General features: G+C 42.2%; 4 protein-coding genes across 5 annotated transcripts; all 4 read left to right on the top strand.

Annotated features, from left to right (window-relative positions):
• Nucleotides 1-793: 793 nt before the first annotated feature.
• LOC129595878 (uncharacterized) lies at nt 794-3,258 on the top strand. Of its 2 annotated transcripts, XM_055493009.1 has the most exons (5): nt 794-1,088; nt 1,158-1,240; nt 1,568-1,642; nt 1,711-1,984; nt 2,794-3,258. In XM_055493009.1, the coding sequence occupies exons 2-5, from the start codon at nt 1,201-1,203 to the stop codon at nt 2,930-2,932; spliced, it is 528 nt and encodes a 175-aa protein (XP_055348984.1). In that variant the 5' UTR covers nt 794-1,088; nt 1,158-1,200; the 3' UTR covers nt 2,933-3,258. The 2 variants fall into 2 exon arrangements, with proteins under 2 accessions (XP_055348984.1, XP_055348983.1); XM_055493008.1 differs by having other exon boundaries at nt 794-1,240.
• A 576-nt stretch (nt 3,259-3,834) lies between these two features.
• LOC129595863 (anillin-like) lies at nt 3,835-11,406 on the top strand. The gene is made up of 15 exons (XM_055492994.1): nt 3,835-4,061; nt 4,123-4,192; nt 4,406-4,507; nt 5,265-6,147; nt 6,836-7,133; nt 7,625-7,785; nt 7,868-8,098; nt 8,637-8,772; nt 8,833-9,000; nt 9,072-9,247; nt 9,737-9,979; nt 10,083-10,169; nt 10,243-10,353; nt 10,438-10,583; nt 10,908-11,406. Exons 4-15 carry the CDS (start codon nt 5,326-5,328, stop codon nt 11,035-11,037), a joined length of 2,709 nt encoding a protein of 902 aa, XP_055348969.1. The 5' UTR covers nt 3,835-4,061; nt 4,123-4,192; nt 4,406-4,507; nt 5,265-5,325; the 3' UTR covers nt 11,038-11,406.
• Nucleotides 11,407-12,038: 632 nt separating this feature from the next.
• Nucleotides 12,039-15,515, top strand: LOC129595894 (uncharacterized). The gene is made up of 3 exons (XM_055493029.1): nt 12,039-12,630; nt 13,214-13,710; nt 14,512-15,515. The coding sequence occupies exons 1-3, from the start codon at nt 12,171-12,173 to the stop codon at nt 15,166-15,168; spliced, it is 1,614 nt and encodes a 537-aa protein (XP_055349004.1). The 5' UTR covers nt 12,039-12,170; the 3' UTR covers nt 15,169-15,515.
• Nucleotides 15,516-18,934: 3,419 nt separating this feature from the next.
• Nucleotides 18,935-21,971, top strand: LOC129595898 (uncharacterized). The gene is made up of 3 exons (XM_055493036.1): nt 18,935-19,659; nt 20,546-21,039; nt 21,098-21,971. Exons 1-3 carry the CDS (start codon nt 19,206-19,208, stop codon nt 21,758-21,760), a joined length of 1,611 nt encoding a protein of 536 aa, XP_055349011.1. The 5' UTR covers nt 18,935-19,205; the 3' UTR covers nt 21,761-21,971.
• The last annotated feature ends 1,561 nt before the right edge of the window (nt 21,972-23,532 follow it).

The following is a 23,532-nucleotide window of genomic DNA, read 5'->3' as shown; positions in this document are numbered from 1 at the left end:
TTTGATTTTACTTATCATATACTTGATTGATTTACGACACAAAATAAGAAAAAACGCATAGGTACAACCGTATGTCCAAATAGTATAGTATTGTCTTGTACTCTGTATGATGTTTCTATGCATAATGCAGGTAGGAATTAAGAGGATGTGGAAAAATTTTAGTTTTCCTTCGAACTATGTAGTCGCCACTACAAAACGGTTATCGCGGCCACAGTATAATTAATATTAATTATCATAGTGCTTATTATACCGGAAAGGACGAAGGTAAAAGTTAAAACTGGTAAAATACTGTGTTGTCGAGTACATAGATCATGTGCCGGTGCCGGTGCCGGTGACAGCCGGTCCACCCAGCGATATCGTTAATATTTTTTGCTCTAAATTCATTTGTCCGATTGGAAATTAATGTAATTAATTTAAAGATTCGAATTTAATTTTTAGTTCCATCACTAAACTTCGTTTCCAAATTAATTGAAACGCTGTTGTTGCTAACTTTAATTTTGTATGTATACGTACTGTATAAACGATGAATTGAATTACTGATGGATGCCGTTCACAACTCACTTGTCAGCCCACTCGGAGAGCATGGTCACCTGTATTTTCGAAAGTCAAATACTTCGTATAAAAGATTTACGCCAAGTAAATTGGACCAATCGAATTGCACAATATGCTCTATTTGCTTTCCTATTGGTTTATGCGGTAACGTTTTACCATTTAGCGACCGCGTCTTTCCTGCAAAATACTCGATGCAGTATGCTCCGTTATCGTCTCCATCCGATATTCACAAACAGCACGTTTCTTCGTGTTTTTTCGTTGTGGAATGTGGATTCGCGTGTGGAACTTCGTTAAAACACCATAGGTTTCTGCGGTTTTTTTGTTTCGCTTACTGGCTTACATATTTTAAGCGTTTGACCATAGAATGGATATTGCCATGAATATTTAAGAAAAATTTAAGTACCAGCCAGTAACACTGCCTGTTTTCTGTTAATTTTCAATTAGGAGGTGTTGGTGCGGGTAGTAATTTCCATTTGTCACTTTGTGGGCCTCTGGCGTTGAAGTGCTCTTTTTGCCATTTTGATTTGTGGGCACTGGTGGGTTTCTGGTCTGCGACAAACCTACTTAGCTCGTTGAATTATCTGGAATCTTTAAAGGATTTTCAGGAGTTTATGGTGGGATTTTTTGCTACAAAGTCCTCCCGAAGAAATGAACGCCTCCAAAGCTAAGAGCAAGAAACAGCGCCGAGGTACGAATACCGTGCTTGATTTACTTTGCGTCAGTTTGCGGTAAAGCGTTAACTGCTGCCTGTATGAACACGATTCGACGAAATTAACATAGCTAGACTCTAGAGCAGGTACAATACGAAGGAAGAGAGGCTCGTAGTGGATGGTTCGTAATACCTATAAATAATAACCAGCAGCGACTGTACAGTGTTCCAGTACTGAGTACAACCAAGTTTTGTGAAAAAACATTGTTTACAGTTTACACTACTACCAGAAACTGCATGGGTTTCGATGAGTTGTCGATGTGTGATGCGTGTTGTGAAGGTTATTTTGAATTTTTTGATTTGCAGACGATAGTGAAGACACTGTAGCGACTGCAGCGAAGCCTCCCCGACCCACCGCACCCAAACCTTCAAAGACCAAAGGTTGGTCCGTGGTTGAATAGATTTCTTTCCGAATGCGCCGAGATATTATGCGGAATGTTGGGTTGTAGGACAGAAGGTGGTTCCTGAGGTGGAGGCGCGCCGTCAGATGGGCGAAGAAGAACACGCCAGTGATATGGGCATCGCCGGGATCCTGACGCTGTACGGCGCCGACGAGGACGAGGAGGATCTGGTCTTCTACGACTACGTCAACCGCCTCGGGGATGCCGAGCTGATGCCGTCGTACATGGTGCCCAGTCAGCAGATGGAGGAAATGTATCCGGATCCCGTGACGAACTTGAAGGAAATTCTTGCGAAGAGAAAGGAGAAAGGAAAGGAGAAAAAGTAGGTGTTTTTAGTGTTTACAGTGGTAAGCCAACAATTGTCGTCTGTTAGACATAATTTCAAGTCGTGGACTCTGGTTTTTCGTGGTTATTCGTTATCTCTCTGTTAACTTGTAAGAAGAGCTGAAATCACAGTTTTTAGCTTTGAATCGAAGCATTTTAAAATCAAACCGTCCTTCGGGCACTTAAAACGTTTTGAAATGAAAAACATAATTTTTTTATTTGACTAAATGGAGGAACTGATCAAATTAAACGTCGATTTAATAAAATACAATGTGAAAATGGCGGTAATCTATGATTAACTAATATTAATTGATTTTATTTCTTTGTAAAGTCAGAATATAAATTCTTTTTTTTTAATTTTAAATTTCATTTCCTCAAGCTGTGTGAATTTCAACCACAGGTTTGCGTAATTTGATGGATTGGTTTTATTTTCATTAGAGACGTTATTCTTCTTTTGTTCATTTTCATATCCCCGTTAATGTCTGCAACTGTGTCCGACAACCAATTTTTTTGAAAAAGTAAACCATTGTCAGTGGATTTGTAAAGGACGAACCTTTTCGGTAAATAGTGGTACCTGAACTGTACTTCCAGAAAGATATGCATTCATATTGTACACAACGAGTTTTCGGCGTCTGTTTTCTGGTTCATTTCAATGCCTGATTTTTGTGTTCTTTTATATTGATGGCTACTATACAATACCTGGTTTTTAATGTTACGCAGGATTTGTACAACAAGTCTTGAAATCATACTAATTAACTTTTGCTTAATTTGCTATAAATTCCAAATGAAATTTTGAACCTGTTGCAGAGCGGCTGGCACACGTCAGGGAGAGGAGGCTGGAATTGAAAATGGCGTGAAAAATCCAGACGTCGATATGGGCAGCGATAATGAAAATGCGGAAACGAGCTTTGAAGAAGAAAGCGGACTTGTCCACCGGACGGCGTGATGATGATTGTGTGAATTCTCTTGAGTTTTTAGGTTATTTTTGGACAGATCTCCTTTTCGAATGCGTCTGGTAATGGCAGCCATTAATGTTTGTGGGTGTAATGTATAGATAGTGATTTTTTTATATTTTACCGCCCGTGATCGGAAATGATCCTTTTTCTGCCGTTTTCTTGCCACGATGGTTAGTTTTGCCTAATAGTAAGAATTCCGTGTCTTTAATCTTAATCCTGGTTGATCTGTCAGATGAGAGAGACTTTTGTAGTTGGATAACCAATGTACGAGTACTCATACAATAGAAAATCGGAATTGTGGCTAAATAAAAGTGGTTCATTATAAAAGTGGTTCATTTTTAACTGTATGTACACTTGACGCAGTTGTTTACAGCTCAAACTGTAGTACAAGCTGACATGAAATCTGTTCAATAGATATTATTAGATATAAAAAGCTACAGTAGTTTAAATCGCTGCAATTTGCAATGAAATTAGTATGTCAAATATGAAGCTGATGGGGTAAAAAAACGGTAAATAGGAATATGCCGCTAATAAAAAAAGCGAGAGCGATGAATACACTCAATGCAGTAAGAAAATGAAATGAAACATAATCCAGTGTAAAACGCCACGGTAATAATTTAACAAAATTAACCTTGAATCGTAAAAAAGTCAAAGAATCATGTGCCAGTATGATTTATAGTTTATATGAATTATGGATAATACGAAGTTTTTATTACGTATTGATTTCTTAGGCTCAAAAATTAGTACTTAGACTTCGGGCTTTCCTTTACGTGGTGTGTGCCACCCTCAAGAATATACCACAGCTCGCTACATGCTCTCTGCCGTTGCTATTGTGCGTTGAAAACTTGAAATTTGCAGGCTGCAGCAGTGGCACTGGCATCGTGCAATCAAACGCGAAAGTTTCGCAACTTTTTGATTTTTTTTGGAGTACCGACAATTTCACCTGAAGTATTCGTTAGTATTTTATTTTGTGCAGTATTGAATAAACTTCTTCAAACTTTCATTGCGAATCTGGTGTACGGGTTTCCGAATCGTATTTTGGGAATTCATTGAATTCATTATTGCGCTGGTGTGGACATCAGGATTACGATGGCAAACTCTTCAGACATGACGGCTGAAGTACGCAGCTCTTGTTGCTGCTGATGTTTATCCACTTACCAAAGGATTTGTTTTTTTATAGAAGCTGCTTCAGCTTGCCGTCGAGCGGAGAGAACAGTTGGAGAAATTCAAAGCCCGAATGGCGCAGAAAGGTGAGAAGTTGAGAACATGCTGCGACATGGAATTATACTGCGCAAATTTATGTGTGCTCTGTGCTGATCGTATGTTATTAAGCCGTGATACAGAATCTTTTGCCTTGCGTCTGAAGCATTTTTGGAGCATTTCATGGCTTTTGTTTTATTTTAACGGACGGACTCTGTTTCGTGACTTTAGTGATGCTTCGACGTTAAATTCTTACCTTGCAGAAAATCAGCTAAAGCAGGTGACTGTGGCTTCCAAGGGACTTATTGATGAAACGGACGGCTTAAGATCTAATTCTGCCACACCAACAACAACAACCGTTATAAGTAAGCTACAGTAATGAATATTTTAAAGTTTATTAGTTTGAATGTTAACAGTGGACAAGTCTCTGTTTGACTTGTTCAACGGCTTTATGGCAGGCCGTTTTAATTTTGATCTAGATTATTAAATTTAATTTTAAATAATTATAGTTAATTTTATTATGATAAAATTTTTTGCTAGGATTATTGAATAGCCCTAAGCCCCTAATTGACTAATATTGATTTAAGTAATTATTAATAGAATTTTTCAAGCTTGTCTGCACCGTGCAGATATTCGTTAGAAAAGACATTATTCTGCAAAGTTATTTTAATTAATTAAAATATTCTTAGTCAGTATTGTTTTATTTATTGACGAAGCACAGTAAATTTTGTTGTTTCAAGTTGTAAAAATGTGGTTTTTGGAATCTTCGGATTCTCGGTAAATAAACTAAACTCAAAACTGCCAAATAAATAAGTGAAAAAATTAGTAATCGCATAGCCGTCAGTTTGTGTTGGTTTAATGCAGTGAAAATTAAAGAGATTTTGAAATTGTTATATTCCGTAGGCGTTATAGTTTTTCATTGTTTTTAATATTGGCTGTTGATGCTTTATTATTTTTGTTATTGTTTTTTGTTCATGCTTTTTGATAATTATTGTTTTTTTTTAAATTAAGTACTGTTTATGCTTTAATTTCGAAAATGGTTCGAAATCGTGACGTGGTAAATGATTGCGTCATAGTTTCCGCTTTCGCTTGTACGGCACTTATTTTTTCTTCTCTGTTTAGAAACAGTTGCGGAGCAGGAAGATGGCTCCTTATCCGTCCAAACAAAAAGGCGCTGGCCAAAATGGCCGATGCCTACGAGTCGATCGACGAAGAGGATGCGCACAGCGATCAGAGCACCGGCACCCACAAACTGCAGCATCCCTCCCATGACCCGAAAGCCCGTAACCCGCCCAAACCCTCCCGTTCCTCCGGCAACATCGCCCCGCACTTCCCGGAGAAACGCGAACACGTCCCCACCGGGCAGTCGCCTTACAGCAGCCTGAAAATCCCCAAAACCAACACCACCCCCAAGAAATCCCTGGATCCGGCGGAGCTGCCGTTGCAGCAGCGCAAAGCCATCTTTGAGAAGGCCCAGCCGGAAAAGGCCGAGCTGTCACTGATGGAAAACGGATGCTGTTTGAAAAACCCGCGGCCATGGCGTCTCCCGAGAAAAAAGCCCATGGTAGTCGCGTCACCCGAGAAGCCTACCGCGTCGCCGCGGAAGAATGTCTCCTTCAGCGATGTGCCGTCGCGGAAGATTGTGTATTATGAATCCTCACCGACGAAGGATATCGAAGCGCGTAAACATATTTTCGAGACGGTGGCTGCGAAGGCGCAGGATCCTAATGCGTTGAAGAAGGTGGATACCAGGGAAAAGAAGAGTCCCCTTCGGTCGAGCGGAGATTTTGATATGCGGGCGGTGGATGGTCCCGTGGAGGTGGGGCCGCATACCAAGAAGCTGCAGGATAAATTGTTGCAGCAGACTAAAGCCTGGAAGCATAACGATCTCAGCAAGAAGATTGAAGGGGAGAAGCAGGAAGATATGGAAGTGCTAAAGCATCGGCATGAGCTCATGTTGGCCGAAGAGCAGAGGGCTGCAGAGAGGAAAAAGTTGATCGAACAGGTTTGGCGCACCACTAAAAATTCTTTAAATTTGCTGTCAGGATTCTGCTTTTCTTTTCACGCAAATTTTTCATTACTGTACTACAGCTGAACAATGTGGGATTTTTAAAAAAATATAATTCTACTCGTATTTTTTAAAAAATGCATGAAACACTAATTTGAATATTTCGATCTCTTAATTGTTAGTTTTCGTAACTAACTCGCGCAGTCAAAATGAAAATTGGAAAAATACTGTTATCGAAATGCTGCAGTTAAATAATTGTTTCAAAAGAAATGTTTAGTGAATTACTACAGAATTTATAGAATTACTACAGAAGTATAAATTTTAAAAAATTAAAGCTTGCTACATTTGTGATATCAAATTATGTAATTAAATGTAAACGGGTACGACTTTTTGTTGTTTTCCAATGCACATATTTTGACTTAGAATGATTTTTCCCATTCTTTTCACAATTTTCAAGGTGTAATCAGTAGTTTGGATTTTGCTTTGCGTCTGCTTGGTGCACGTGCCAAGTTGGCAGTTTTATGCATGAGCGGTTCAGTTTTCGTTTGTTGACAATTATGAAGTGCGATCGTAATCTTCCTCTTTTTTTTATGGCGGTCATCTGTGTTGACCGTGTGGCGTGTTATTATCAGATGGCACTGGAGAAGAAAAAGAACCAGAAGACCAAACAAGGAAGTGACTCAAACACGCCGCCACCATTACCCATTCGGGCATGTCCTCTCTGAACGACATGCAGGAGGTCAAACGCGCCGACCCATACGATTTTCCTCCACCCATGTTTTCGCCGCCGTCCTCGCAGACGGGTCGTCCCGTTGCCGATGCTGTGGCCCGCTTTAACAATCCGGCTTTGCGCCGGAATGTGTTCGATGATGAAATGTTACCGCCACCACCTCCTCCATTGGACGACGTGGCCATGCACTCAAAATCCGCTAAACATGTGCGTCTACCGGAGGAAGACGGTATTGCTGACCACAGTTCAGAAGGTATGTGCTTGTTGACGGAAGGCTGTGAAGCAGAATGCATAATTCTAAAATTTTGAAAATTTGATGCACATTCACGGATCTTGGCATTTTATTCTCTCCGTAGATTGTATCTCAATTTGTAATCGTACCAAGCATTTCGGTGATTGTGCTAGATGTTGGTTTTCCTTAATTTTGTAATGTTTTTTTATTGAATTTGTTTCCTCCGCGTATTTTATAAAGTGGTACCCAGATTAATAATATAGTTGCCAGTAGAAAATTAATTAAAATATGAAGCCAAACACAGCAGAAAATAAAAAAATAAGAATCAATTAAACGAAAAGAAGTATTTAAATAGGCAATTAAACAGAATAGTAAAATAGTGGAAGTAGGTTGCGAGACGTAATTCTGTGTGCTAGTAATTTTGTGTTTTCCTTAACGCTGCAAATTCTTTGTTTTTTGGTAAGTGTTTTTCTTAGATTAGTTATGAGCTTATGATTGATGTTGCTTTGCAGAAGATTATAATGCACCTGAGACCGATGACATTTACACCAAGAAACCCACTTCGTACCACGACGTGCGGAATAGTTCCGCTTCGAAGAACAACTACATGGACTTTTCCGACGATGACAGCCCACAGAAGGCATACGGCGGGATGCCCAATCGCGCGCCGAAAGTAAGCACTGCATTTGTTGGACAGCGAGCAGTTGTCTGTATATGTTACTCACTTTACACTTTCACTGGGTTGTTTGGAACAGTCGCCGCGTGATCAGCATTCGGAAAACAGTTCCGATGGGTGCTCCTCTTCAGTGTCCTCCATTACAACACCGACAATCTCACTAAGTTTCTACCGGAAGACGCAGCGGGATGCGGTTGTATCGCCTCGAAAACGCATTGTTATCCAGGATGACCAGCAGAGTAATGCGTCGTCCGAGGATATGGAAATGCAGAAAGTGCGAACAGTTGCGATTCTGCAAAAGAAAATCGAGGTATTATGAATGATGAATATTTTGAGTTTCGAACTTTATACTTATACTTTCATACTTGCAGTCTTATATTTTATTCCTTAAAACACACCCCTTAATACTGTTTCTTTCACCGGCTTATTTGGGATCTACTCTTTCTTCATAACTGAAGAATTCGCAATTTTTACCATGTATAATTTCGTTTAAAATAAAAAATGAAGGCACAGTAAATTTGATTAATTAATATGTCGACTTTTGCTACTCGTATTTCTGTTTTCTTAAGATTTTTTTATGTACCTAGTACATCTTTACTTTTTCCTTGTACCATTGTACCTACTTCTTTATTTGCGTTTGTTAGTTGTGTTGTTGTGGTTGTGTTTGTTAGTTGCTTTTTTAACAGCGATAAGTTTTTTTTGTGGCAGATAGATTTCCGTCAGCTTTGATCAACTAGGTATTCTTCGTTATTGAATAATTTCCAGTTTTGCGGTGAATGAATTTTTCAGCTGGCAGTATAATTTGTATAAGTTAATGTACTTGTGCTCATACATCGTTTTTATTGCAGGCTTTGCATACGTCGGCCAGTCATCAGCACTGCATGCTGGTCCAGACGACAGCGGCATTGAACCTGTGCCGGTCGACTCCCGAATTTCAGGGCAGCGTGGAACGCGCGGAATGTGAACGTCTGCTGTTGCTAGCCTGTAAGGCTACCTTTGATTATTCTATAAAAATTTTGACGAAAAGGCTGTTATGATTTGCAGCCAAGAAAAGGGAAGCGTGCCATAATGAGATTGTCCGCTTGAAAAATATGGTGCTGGAGGTGAAGACCAACAATTACATCCCGGACAACACCGTACGCGGGAAGATTGTCATCAACCATATCATTCTGCCGACGAAGGAAGGATTTGCCGAGTGCATGGCATCGCAGTGTAAATTTCCCAGTTCTTAAAAAAACTGCCATAATTGTTGCTACTATTATAAATTTTTATTTTGGTTACAGCGGAAGTGCTGCATTATTTCCTTGTCCTGTTCCGTCAGAGGGAAATCGTGCTGGGCACGCAGATGGTCAGCACTCTGCAGCATCTCCAGCAGGATGGAACGTTTCACTTTACCGGGCCGTTGGTTTTTGAAGATCTGGAAAATGATTTCACCATGAGCGTGGAAGTTTATGCTGTGGTATGTTTGCTAATGCACTGCACTGTTATACTGGTCAATTGGATGATTAATCAAAGTTCTCCTTTATACCGATTTTGGGGCTTTTCACTCTAATGTTTAATCCATTGTTGGGTCTCCTAATTTAGTTCATATTGTATCTGAAATCTTATAACGCATTTTTATACGCCGGATAATTTGGTATTGCAAATTGTATTTTTTGTTAACATATCGATTATTTGGTTTTTTATTTGCATAATCGTACTTGAAAAATTGAAGCCCACTTTTTCTACTCAGAACGTTGGATAGCTAGGAAACCAAGGTTTTTTTCACGGATGAACTGACTGTTGGATTTCTTTAATTTAATTCATACCTGAAACATTGAAGTGCGTTTTCATGCTCTGGATAATTCAGTGATTACTTTTTTATCTATTTTCTTATACTCGTACTGAATTTGGATTTTTACAAAAATTATAACATGATTGAAATTTGAAAGTGTTTGGCTGTTTATAGCAAGCTAATCAGGAGCAGTATTCCCATGCGGAGAAGTATCATCTCAACGGGAAAGCATCGGGTAAGAAGCAGAAAGGCGGTACACTGAAGAAACTGCTGCCGTCGTTGCGCGAGGGATCCGCCAGTCATGTGGTCACTGGGACGCCGACCAAGCAGGAAATACGCCAGTCGAGTTTCGGTTGTGTGGGAGCCACTACGCTCACTCTCCAGAATCTCCATGAAAAAGTTCTTGAACTACATAAGGTATACGGTGTACATAGTAAAGGCTTAGATGATCAGTTATGTTTTTTGGTTTTCTTGCAATTTTAGTTTTCGCTCGCTGACACATGGCACTTTTATGCGTTAGGTGCCAGCGGATTCGGCCGTTGAGGGGTCACTCGTAATGGAAATGAAATGCGGGGTGTCGCTGGAAAATCGAGAAGAAGGCTTCTTGGTAAAATTCTGCTAATCTGCCCAACCAAATTTTGTTATTTAACTATTCTGTAGTTATAATATAATTAATTTAGACCGTGGCCGATGAATCCAATCCGTCGGCGGACTGGTTCCGGCTGTACTGCGTTCTGAACGATACCGGACTGTATTTCTGGCGCTACCCGGAAGAGCGCGATCATGATGTGGTGAGCAGAATTAGATTTCACTCATACCGTGTACTTTGGCATTGATGTACAGTACCTTTGGCTTTAACACCGAATTGTCTGCAGGATCCGCTGCAGTTTAGCTTGCGCTACTGCAAGGGCGGTGTCCAGACGGTTAGCTCAACAGTGTGCCCGCGGCCCCACGTTTTCCAGCTGACCTCACTTCGTCCCTTCAAACTGTTTGGCGAGCCGCAAACTTCCGGTCCATACAAGTAAGCCGAACATCATAAAATTGAAGTAGTAATTCCATTTGTTATTCGATTTTGGATATGTTTGCATTGCTGTTTCCGCTGCTGCGTTTGATTGATTGATTTGTATGAATTTTCCATTGTATCCCATTTTTTTATTTGAGAATTTTTTTTGCTATAAATTAGTAAATGGACTTCGTACTGTTCTTGGTTGTTGATATTATTTTGTATAAATTTCCCATTGCTTTCATGTCCCATTACATCACGTTGTTTGATCTGAGAGTTTGATTTTCTACTATAAATTAGTGAAATGGAACTGCCTGGAGTTCGTGATGTTCTCATTTTCAGGTATTATTTTGCCGCTGACGGGAAAGAAGAGCGTTTCGTGTGGATGGAGAAACTGACGAAAGCGCTGGCCGCGGTGGAAGCCTGGATTCCGCCGACCTTGAACCGCTCCGTCTCCACGAGCCGCTACTGAACTGCCTCCCGAACCCTGGCATTGGCGGTTCTTTTTATCTTTATCGATATTTGGATATTTAAGCTTTGCAAGGGCGTTGTTGTACAGCAGTGGTGAGAGTTTCATTAATGTGTGTGTGTGTACGTTTGTGTACTGGTGAGTTGTTTCTCCGTGGTCATAACGGTCAAATTTTCTACTTTTTTTTATGCCGCTTGTGCCAACTGTTTCTGTGCTTCTTTGTGACTTCGTTATCTTTTCTGACTTGTAAGTATTTTTTCGCGTAACACAAGAGCCTTTGTTTTCTTTTTGCGGGTTTACGGCTCCGCCGCGTGTGTGAGCAATCATGGTTAAACGTCCCGTAAGCAGAAATAAACAGCGCATGCCGAAAAAGTTCGGGAGATATTGTATAATCGGGTGTTTACTGACACATTTGTGTACAGATACGAGATGTCTGATATGGGAACGTATGCACGTATGTACTTGTTTCAACTTACCGTAAATCTCATAAATTGTTTTGCAAGGCGCAGTGACTGAGAAAGTCTTAACCAGCAATGTACTTAACAAGACTATCAAGACGTAATTTTCCAGGGCAACTGATTTTCATAATTTGTAAAAGATTAAATTTACAAAATTTAGAATGTCTGATTCGTGGAGGTCACTCAGGCATTGCAGTGTTTTTTGCAAGAAAATTAGCGGGAATGACAAATCGTCTTCGACGCCGCGATGTCCCGAAAAATGCAATAAAAATTCATTGATGTTATGGCGCGAGTTGATGGCGCGACGATGCACTGGCGCCGGCAAAAAAGCGCGTTCCCACAGTGCAGACCGCAGCGGTGTCTGGTGGGGCGGGCTTCCGAGTGTTTCGATTGGCCTCTGCGGTGTGTTCGCCATTTGAAGCGACTTTCGTCATCCAATCAAAAGTGCTTCGCAGCCTCCTTATGCATAATATTGTTTCATTCTGGCACATCTTCGTGTGACATCTAACAAAATCATTTGTTTACTTTTGCGGCGGTGTACTTTTCGATTACTTTATCCGGCTAATTGTCTCGTACATGTATACGTAAAGTATACATTTTAACATTTTTGTTATTTTTATTGTAATTATATTTTCGTAAACCGAGTCACGACTGGGGATCACAATAATTATAAGCCTAATGATGGACACTGCATTGCGCGATCCCCAATACGCAACGCCCAATATGCCCCCACCACTCCCTGTCGACGGTAGTCCCGGCCACCGAGGAGCCGCTGAAACCGGTGACCCCCTATCTCACCGCAAACGCCGACGCCTTGACGGGGACACGGAATCTTACGTCGGTGCAGCGCCGTCCGCCTTCATGCAGCGGGTACAGACTATGGTGCCGGATGTGGACATCCTGTTGGCCAACGCTCAGGAAGAATTGCTGGGAGTGGGCCGCTTGATGAGCCCGGCCGGTGGCGACCTGTTGGCTTGTTCCGCTAAATACACGTTCCAGCCGGTTACGGGTGTGCAGCGTCTGTGGACCAACGATTACGGGAGAGGTACGCTGGAGTGGGTGCGCGTAGCCGGCAGCGAGAAGGATATGTTGCCGTTGCCCGAATGGATGGACAGCCGAGTCGAACTACAGGTTTTTAGTAAGTGCAAGGACGAGTCTGATGGCGGGTATAAGTTAACGGACATGCATGCACTGAATTGTAATTCATAAGGACATCAGTAGCGGGAAACCGGTACCGTCGTCAAGGCAAAATTATGGTGTTTGAGAACTCCGATGGGTTACTGTGCTCTGTATCTGTACAGTGTTAGTGGCTAATTACTAGGTAGTACGTAATAGCTATCGTCCGTTTTATCAAAATTAATACTTTTGGTAGTTGCCGAATATGCATCAATAATCAATTGTATAACGGATTACCTTCTAACGACGGTAACAATGCATAATAAGTTCGATGCTGGTTGCACCGGAAAACACGGGTGTGGGCCGCGAACACGGGTGTTGGACTGTTCGCATGCTCCATGCAGATTGTATCGTTCTTGCCGCACTGTACTTACTGCACTGCCGTTCTTGCCAATCGCGCGATATATTGAACAGTGGTTCTGACCATGAGTTGAAATTATGGTGTCTAGATAACCAAGAATGATCTGATTATCCCGTACCATGGTGCCGCTTTATATGGTCCTACTGTGTGAATAACAACATCATTGAATTGTTTTTATATACAGTAGGGGACACGATGAACATCACACGGCGCCCACACCCCAGCTCATCGACCCGCTTCTTGATCCCCTGGTTCGCCAACATCCGTTTCGGGCGGATACCAGCAGACTGTGAGATGGTGTCCATCATGCTCACTTTCGTCAATCCCGGGGAGGTCACGATAAAGCTAGCACCAAGGAACAACACCGATCTCGGACGGATCAACGCGGCTGTGGTCAATCTCGAAGGTCGTACGGAAACCGACACACCTGACGTTTTCCACAAAGCCTACTGTTTGGTGTGCTTTCGCACACCGCTGCGGCGTTTGCTAAGGGAGCAGTTGCGGCATGTGCGGGGACCGGTACCGGCGGAAGCCAACGAATATGATGCGGCGCACTATGCGGGTGCAGATAACGTCGTGCTGCGCAAGGGATCACACTGGAATATGAATGTGGATCGCCGCACTCTCGTCAACATTTCCAGCACTACCGCACGAATCTTTGGAGAATCACGGCAGGGAAAGGTACTTACATATAGCAATTACCTTTGTTACTGTATTTACCGCGCTTGATAAGCGACACCCAAAATTAATCATCTTCCGTCTAGTAGTGGACGTACTATGTAGTATGTAGCTTATTTTACTGTAGGACAATTACTTAACTGAATAGTCCATGCAACTATGCTAATTAAAGCTATGCATGATCACTTAAAAATAATAATCAAATACTGTAATATGAATAAGCTATTTATAATCACTTAAAAATCTGTTACTTAAGGACACATCGCACAGTTCATACCGCCGAAAGCAATCGCAGCAATGAACTGTGATTTTTATCGTTAATGAGTAATTTTAAAGAAATTGGAGCATTTGGGCTTGAACCAATTTTCAAATGAACTTAAACTGCAATGTTTTAAAATATCTGATACTATTATTCTGTCACTGCGCTGCGCGTACGGCAATGCGTTAATTTAAAAAACCTTTCGTGCATATTAATTCACGACCATATACGTATTTTAAAAAATGGATAGTGAATATCACGCGCACAAACGGTTTTTTGGTCAATGCATACTTATTTTGCTTAGGAATGTAATAAAATAATGCTAAATGCTATGAAATAATGCTATAGAATTTTATCTTGTGCGCGCAAGAAAGCGGATTTTAGTGATGAAGTACAAAGTCGGTGCTGTAAACATGCGCTTAGCGGCATAGCGGGCCATTTCCATTTTATTTGCATAAGTGCGGTGCAGTGTTGCAAACTTGCAGTGTATGCAAACTGCAAAGTGATTGAATACCAGGATCTAATAAAATTTAATTTACTTAAAGGTCAGCGCATACGATCCATGTCTAAGCAAGGAATTGCTGCTGAAATTCATTCATGCCGCAGCAGCCGACTCCCGGTGTGAAGTGTTTCCCTTGGATCCCTCCCGACTGACTCCCACCGGCATACTGGAACTGTTGAAACTAGCCAGCGCCTGGGATTTTGTGCCGTTGAAAGTGTGGCTACAGCTGACTTTAATGGAACGCTTGTGTGAGCCGGACCACGGTTTCAATCTAAGCGCAGTAATGGAGACGGCCAAATGTTTGTGTCGGTGCTGTAAGGACACTACCGAAGAGCTCGGCATCGGACAGAAAATGGTTCTGCGGGGATTGCTGCTGATGCTGCGCGGTGTCCCGCAGTGGACCCAGTTGCCGGTCGCGATGCTGGAGCATCCACTATTAAAGGGCATTGTACAGCCCGACTTTTTACCCGCTGATTCCTACATCTTTGTGGAGACTATGGAAGGACGCAAGCATAATATTAAAGTCAACTTGGCCTACTGGGTTGGGATTGTTAAAGCCAAACTGCACGATGTGCAGGTGGTTCCCGTTGAGCAGCAGGAGTTAGCGCTCGATGGAAAGGTGTTACACGACGCGCGGACGTTGGCGGATTGCAAAGTGAAGGAAGGGAGTGTACTTCAGATGAAGTTTATTCCGCTGTAGCCAGGGGTCGGGAAATATTTCCCGGTGATCAAGCATCACAAGCAGTTGCCGCGTTGGTATACCACCTGTATTATCCGCTTTCTTTTTGGGATACTTCGCATGGGGCCTTTAGTTTTCCCCTCATACAGTACGGGGAATTTTTGTTTTCCCCCGCACATGTGCCGCTTAGTGGCTTACACGAACGCAGGCTAAAGTTGGCTGCAGCTTACAATTGTTAAAAGCGGTTTCTAGCCAACTCGGCATATCCGGTTGCGCAACTGAACAAGAGAGCTATGACAACTCAGATAACGGCAAAGTTGCAAACGTGTTGCCGCAACGCACGCAGTTTTAAACTGCAGTCAGATTTAAGCGTGTAAACGACTAAGCGGCATATGTGCGGGGGAGTTTTCCCCTCAGAGGGGAAAACTTAAGGCCCCATGCGAACTGCGAAGTACATACGTTGCGCGCTTTGGGCTTCTGATGTAACGTGTAAACACTAAACAGTAACGTGACGTTTGGGATTTTATTAATCATTTTAAATGCATTTACGGTTTTACCGTAGATTGTACTGATGCTTAAATGCAGACAGTAAGTATATTTTTACTTCTGCTGTGGTTGGTGGATTCTGAAATCTGCTCTGCGTATGAAATAGCTACGAATCAAAGTTGTTGCTGTGTTAATAAAGATTTTGTGCTAGCAGGGCGTAACTCTGGGCAAATAGGATCAAATAATCAAGAAATTAGATTAATATACAGCACATTCGAATATGACTAATATTTGATAAGGATCTGCAGAATCACTGCAGATGACACCAATCACAACTATCCAGTTCCCTTTTAAACTCTCAATTCTTAAAACGTGCCGGTGAAATCACACCAGGTATAGTAGGTATCTTGCCGTTGTTCTTGTAAAGCACTACCGTAGTTTACTATAATCCAAAATGTTAACCAGTCTCCGTAATACCTTAACTAATAATAAGAAACGTATTTAATCCATCATGATTTTTATGTCTAACAATGGAAAACGATAGATACTGTACTTTCTAATTGGCAATACATATAATGAAACAGGATAAATTATAATTGATATATCTTACAAATTGACATCCAAATGCAGAAGATACAAAATATAAATCAGTATCGATGGACTTGCGCGAAAAACAGAAAAACCTAAGCGTCAGTATTTATACGGCTGACTTATGCATAAATAGCATAAATACATAACAGTAGAAATTACTCGTATTAAAAATATGAGTTGAATAAGTTATACTCCTTGTACTTTTTCAGCAGACTGTGACCTTGCTCTTTTTTGTGACTCACATTTGTTGTGACCGTGTGGCGCGTTGTTATCAGATGGCAGTGCAGAAGGAAAACTAGAAAAAGCAAAACAAGGAGTTGAATCAAGCACACCGCCACCATGACACATTCCTGGCGCGTCCTCGGTGCACGGCGTACAGTCAAGCGCGCCGATTTGGACAGTTTCCCTTCGAAACACTCCAGTCGAGTGTTGTTGTTTCTGTAACTGCAGTTTTCGATGTTATGGTTTTTTTTTACCCTGATGATGGCGTCTTCCACATAATTCGGCTCTTTGTTACTTAGTTAAATTAGCATTCTTATTTCTTTTGGCGTTCCAGCTTCTCAGTTATTGTAGAATTTTAACTATTAAAATTTTTTTATTTGAGCTTATTTTATTTTTTTATTTGAAATTTTTATTTTATTTAATTTGAATTTTTTGTTTTTTTATAACGCGAGTTTTGTGCACCTGAAATTGAGAAGTCATAAGTGCTTGAATTTTTATATACAGCACGAGTCTCATTAGTCTGCACCGAAATTACTGAATACTACTTATTTATTCCTCGTCGTTTCCAGAGGGAAATTATATATGTTGGGCACGCAGAAAGTCAGCGCACTGCAGCATCTCCAGAAGGATGGGAGGTTCCATTTCACCGGGCAGTTAGTAACTGAAGAAGTGAAGCATAATCGTAAGTTCAGCATGAAACATGAGCACCGGAAGTTTATGCTGCCACACTGCTGGGGTGAGCTAGTACTAATATTGATTTATTTTGATGTTGCTTATAATCTTATTGTATGCACTGTAGACTGCTATATTTTTGATTTATTTCATATTTAAAATATTTAAGACATGATATTATTTTTACACTGAATAATGTAATCGAAATTGTTTTAAAAAATGTACCGGCGGATCGGATTTTTAGTTTAATTTATTTATTTAAAATAATTATTTAAATAATAAATAAATAATTATTTAAAAATAATTATTTAAAATGTTGAAATACGAAGGCACACTAAAAATAGAAATGAAAAAACGCAGTTCAGTGCGTCGCTGGAAAATCATAAGGATGGCTTTGAGTGGAAATACGCCCATTATTTATATTAGACACAAGTATCTGTACGCGTACAAACTTTCGCTGATAATTAGTTGTAATTAACTGTGCATTAGAGAATTACTACTTTGACATAGGGCTGTAACTGCATTTTTAAGTTGGTGCGGATGAATTATATGAAGAATGAACTACTGAATCTCCACTGATATAAGTTAGTCGGGAGTTTATGATACAAGTTAGCGGAATATTCATAAAATTAACTGGGCATTTTGGTTATAAAATCGTCGAATTTGGTAATGATATTCTCATTTAAAATAGCAAATATTTCTGCACAATGAAGGAAGTGTCATTTCCCAGTAATGAGTAAAGCTAGCGCTGCACTGTACATATATTTATTAAAAAGGTTAGCGATTTTTATAGAATTATATAATATAAATTGCCTGTAATTTATAAAATTTCGAGTTCCGGTTCGTGTGGAAGGAGGAATGGACAAAAACGTTGGCTGCCGAGGAAGCATCTCTCCGTCTTGAACTTGGCCTTGAACCGCTCTGTCTCCGCGAGCCGTTACTGGACTGACTTCGCTGATCGGCATTGGCGGCTTATCTTTACCTTATCTTTATCACCATTCGGATATTGGAATCAAAGCTGTATTAAATGGGGGTCTGTGTGTCCGTATGCGGTGATACGCAGTGGAGAGTTGTTTTTTCCTCCGTGGTCATAACGATCAAAGTTTCTCCTGGTTTGTTTCGGATGTCCCTTGTACCAACAGTTTATGTGCTTCTTTTTTTGCGGCTTCGTTGCTTTTCTGACTTTTATTTTTTCGTGTAGCAGCTAGCTTTTGTTTTCTTGCAGTAGCACAGCATGTAAACTGTGAACGTAAAGAAACCTTTGAACAAAAGTGAATTGCACTTGCGAAAATCAGATGCGGTATCGAAACGATTCTACAAACAGTTTTGTACTGTACTCGTATACACAGTACTTGCTGATACAAGTACATTCGTATACAGTACAATTGACAGCAGTACGGTATACCTATGCAGATGTGATTAACTCTGCATGATGATTTCAGCTTGAACATCAGATACAAGACGCATTTTCAGAGCAATGATAAGTAGATAAAATTGTTACTTTATTTTCACGTAATAAGTAAGTTGATTTGTTTGTGAAAGGTCGCGGTTTCGATTTTTTATGGAAAGAAACGGTACGTAATGTTAAAACGGTTTTACTGCCACTACTGGTTCCGATTTTCAATATACTTGACCATGAGTAGGCTATACGACGAGTACGAGTACGAGAAATATTATTTTGTTTTAAAGAATCAGCAATTGACGATCACTGCGGCATTTGTTTGTGGCGGTCCGAACTTACCTTATCGCGGGCTAACGTCGAAAAAAAGGGCGCGCTGCCACAACGCACACTATCCGCGCACAATTCGAGAGTGTACTGAGCGGTGTTCGCATGTGCCCTCTGCGCGACCAAAGAATTCTGTCACTCAGCCAAAAGTCATTCGCCGTTCTATTGCGCCTAGTCGAACAATTGAATTGATCCCGCATTCCACACGTCTCAGGATACACTAAGACACTTACACACCTGCCTTTAATTCGATCTGGCACAAACCGCGACTAGTGTCTCACATTTTTCTTGAGTCTGGTTTTCGGTACGACGCTTTTTAAAGCCTGTTTCTCGTACGGATTATAACTTTCCAGTTCGAGTGATGGACACCTCATCCAGCGATCATCAGTACGGAACGATTATTATGCCACCACCACTCGCTGTCAATGGTAGCATTTCCCAGGCAGGAACTGGCGCGGACCCACCGGAGCGCAAACGCCGGCGCCAGAGTGAAGAAACCGCCTCCTCGCACGGCCGCGCCGCAGCCCCGTCGATGACCTTCACGGAACGAGTGCGGGCCATGGAACCGATGATTAGCCGGATGTTGACTGACGCCCATGTGGAGCTGCTGAAGCTGGGAGCAGGGAGCCCGACCGGCGGCGACCTCCTGACCTGTTGCGCCCTGTACACCTACCAGCGGGAGGCGGGCGTGCAGCGGCTGTGGACCAACGATTACGGGATGGGCAAGCTGGAATTTGTCAGTATGGTTGTCAGCGGGGAGACGCTGGTGCCGTTGCCGGGATGGCTCGATAGCCGAGTGGAGCTACAAGTTTTCGGTAAGTGCAGTTATCATCGTGTTATGGATAGTAGGTGTCAGGCTTGTGTGCGGTCACTGCGCTGTCTGTTTGGTTTTTTGCTCTTGTTGTGAGGACGCGTAGTGGAAAAGCAGTATTTACGTAAAATTACGTCATACCGTTTAAGTGCGAGGTACTTTTCATGCAAGCGCTTTCTTGTCTGTGTAGAGTATAACAGTGTTACAGTGACCATTTCATGGTAATACGTGGCTACTAATAATTGTAATAATTTGTGCGATTACTAATAATGCATGCAGTATTGTGCACGTCCGTTGTGGTACAGCCATGCAAATCAAACTGACTAACCGAAGTATTGTACATACTCGTAGTTCATAATGTGAGAAAATTTCGCCTCTAATTTGAATTGTTGGCTAGTGAACTGACGTAAGATTACAGGACTTGGCGGCAAGCCAAGGTATTCGCTTTAATTCAGTGCCTTTTATTGTCAGTGCAGGACGTTGTTATACTATAATAATTTGTCGAAGGAATCCTCGTAGTGAGCAAAGATGCAGAGCATTGTACACTACAGCGTACGTTATCCGTTAAAGTAACTGCAATAATTATGTACTTGTGCTTTGTTTTGTTATATTATTCTTGGATATATTGTATGTGTGCATATCTATATGTGCATACCAACGCATTCACTTAATAACGGTTAAACTGGTTTTACATAAATTAAGTACAGTACTGAATCGGAGAAAAATAGTCGTACTTCTCGAAAATTTTGTATATATATTATGTTACTGTATTAGCTAATAGCTACAACGATTTGTAATTTTACTACTGAGCATTTATACTCATACTATGAACGTACTCTTACATAGAAAACAGTTCTCGCTCTTGCACTGATTTTGCATTCAATCTGCAGTAGAGAAAACGATGGATTCCATGCTACCCCACTCAACCGGATTCCGAATCCCCTGGTGCGCCAACATCCGCTTCGGGCGACTGCCGGCAGACTGCGTGGTCGGGTCTGTCACGCTGGTTTTTGTCAATTCCGACGCGGCGAAGGTTGACCTACCTCAAAAGCATAGCACCGTTCTCGCTCTGCTCAACGAGAAGCTCCTCATGGTCCGAGGTCACACACTCACCAACACCGCCGACGATTTGGGTGTCTTCCAGAAGGCCTGCTGTTACGTGCGCTTCCGCGTGCCCCTGAGGCATCTGCTGCGAGAGCAGTTGCGGCAAGTGCGCGGACCGGTGCCGGTGGAAGCCGGCGAACCGGATGCCGCGCGTTATGTTGCAGCTGATAACGTCGTGTTGCGCAGAGGATCACGCTGGAATATAAAAGTTGACCGCCGGATTCTTAGCAGTATTTCTGAAATTACCTTGCGGATCTTCGGTGAAACGCAACAAGGAAAGGTGAGTATGCAACCGCTTGGAAGACTCTGTATATTATAACGGTTTCCTTGTTTTAAAGGTCAGCGCTTATGACATAAACGTGAGCAGGGAATCGATGTTGGCCTTCATTGATGCCGCGGCGGCAGGCATCCAGTCGGACGTGTTCCCCTTGGACCCGTCCCGACTGAGTCCAGAAGGCATCCTGGAACTGCTGAATTTGGCCTGCGCCTGGGATTTTCAGCCGTTGAAGCTGTGGCTCCAGCTAACCTTATTGGAACGCTTGTGTGAACCGCATCACGGGCTTGATCTGGGCGCCGTAGTGGAGACGGCCAAGGGGTTGTGTCGCGGCTGCAAGGACGCTGCCGAACCGCTGGGCATCGGCCAAAAAATGATGCTGCAGGGATTGCTGCTGCTATTGCGCGGTGTGCCGCAGTGGACCCAGTTGGTCGCCGAGATGCTGGCGCATCCGCTCCTTAAAGAGATTGCGCAGCCTGGTGCGCCGGCATTCCCGGTTAATACCTACGTGCTGATGGAGACAGCAGAGGGACGCAAGTACAATCTGAAGGTCAACCTTGCCTTCTGGGTGGCCGTGGTCAAAGCCATGCTGCAAAGCACCGAGTTGATTCCCATGGAGCAGCAGGAGATTACGCTGGATGGCAAGGTGCTGCCGGATGCGTTGTGCTTGGCAGATTGCAATGTTCAAGAAGGGAGTACACTGCGGATGAAGATGATTCCCTTGTGAGTTGGCCGACATATTGTTTTCCGCTGTTTTGGTGGTTTTTTCTTGATTCTTGCTACTTGTTTATGGTTCGAATTTTGTTGGCCTAATTTGAATCATTTGACTGTTTTGAATGTTTGAATTTACAGAATTTGAATGTTTCGGGCTGCCGTGCGAAACGTAGTATACTGTACTTATTATGTTGTATTAAGGACATAGTCAGAAATTCTGTGGAAGTTCGAGGGAATTTTTTTAAACAGTCAGAATACTGGTGAAACTTTCCCGGCAAGTTTGAAATTTTTGTTGTGGTGGTTTCAGTTACCTAACTGATTTGGTTATCAATAAAATGTACTTAATTCCGCTGCTCACTCATGAAATGAGATACAGTATGTAAAGTTTTGTACGTAATCTTTTTTGATTACAATTCATTAAACAGTGACCACCTGTTGAAAACTAAACTTGACAACCTAGCGTGACAAATTATTGCCTTTGATTACTGAGCTTTTAGGATAGCTTGCTGAGATTACAATAATATATTTTTTAGTAGTCGGTAAAACGATCAAGTAAATCTGACATCATAAAGACACCTGAAATTAAAAGATGGCCTAGCGAAACAACCATTTCGTTTTTCCGTGGTTGTAAGGTATGACGGTAAATTTTCTCCTTTTTCTGTTCGGGATGCTGCAGATGGTGACAAGTTCGAAGTCGCACCATCTCTTGGCTTGGTTGCATTTTCTGACCTTTACTATTTCGTGTGCTACAGAGCCTTTGTTTTCACCGGTGCCGCCGCCTGTAAACATTCCATGTAAAATCACCCGTAAACAAAAAAAATGAGCTGGGCATGTTGCAAGATAATGATCAGAAGGTTCGAAACCGTTGTTTGCTGGTACCATTCGTAGACTTACCTATGCCCAGCAACTGTACCATGGTGATTTCGACCGACTACGAACAAGCCACTTGTCCAGGCAACTAAATTGCACAATTTCAGTTTATTGTACTTGCGAATCCGGAAATGCCGTGCTCTGGCGACGACTGAAGTGCCATTAGCGGCTAGTTTATCCCATTTGTCTCAAATCTCCGACAAGTACAGTGCTAATTTCAGATAAATCGACCAAGTTGTCACTTATAGCGGCAATTTGTTGTGAGTGTGCGAACTACGGTACATTAGCGTGGAGCCTTCTGATTTGTGTCACTGAAGTCGACGTCTGCTTCTGGAGAAAAAGTAATTCGCAGTTCTGTTGCGTGATTTGAATATTCTAAACAATCCCACATCCTGTACCTCGGTAGAGAACGCTAGCTGCTCTGCTTGCTGGTAGGCGCGCTCTTTCGATCTGGCGAAAGCACTCAAAGCAGTCACTCTCATTTTCTTATGTTTGGTGTTTAATATCGCTTTCAGTTTGAGAATTTTGAATTTTCTTTAAGCCGGCAAGAGAATAATGGACACCACACCAAGCGATCCCAATCGCAGCACGGCTAACATGCCACCACCACCACCCGTCGGCGGTAGTGCGCCCCAGGCAGGAGCCGGCGCCTCACCCGAGCGTAAACGCCGGCGCAGCACCGAGGAGACCGCGTCGACATCGCACGCCGCACCACCGGCCCCGTCTACCTTCATGCAGCGTGTGCAGACCATGGAGCCGGAAATCAGCCGGATGCTGGCCAACGTGCACGACGAGCTCTTCAAGGTGACCAGCACAAAGAAGCCGGTCAGCGGCGACCTACTGGCTTGTTGCGCCATGTACACCTTCCAACGGGAGAAGGGTGTGCAGCGTCTGTGGACCAACGATTACGGAAGG

The sequence above is a fragment of the Paramacrobiotus metropolitanus genome, unplaced genomic scaffold (assembly GCF_019649055.1).
Source record: "Paramacrobiotus metropolitanus isolate TYO unplaced genomic scaffold, Prichtersi_v1.0 Parri_scaffold0000083, whole genome shotgun sequence".
NCBI lineage: Eukaryota > Metazoa > Tardigrada > Eutardigrada > Parachela > Macrobiotidae > Paramacrobiotus > Paramacrobiotus metropolitanus.
Note: the sequence above shows the minus strand (reverse complement) of the source record. Positions and strands in the feature narration are given on the sequence as shown.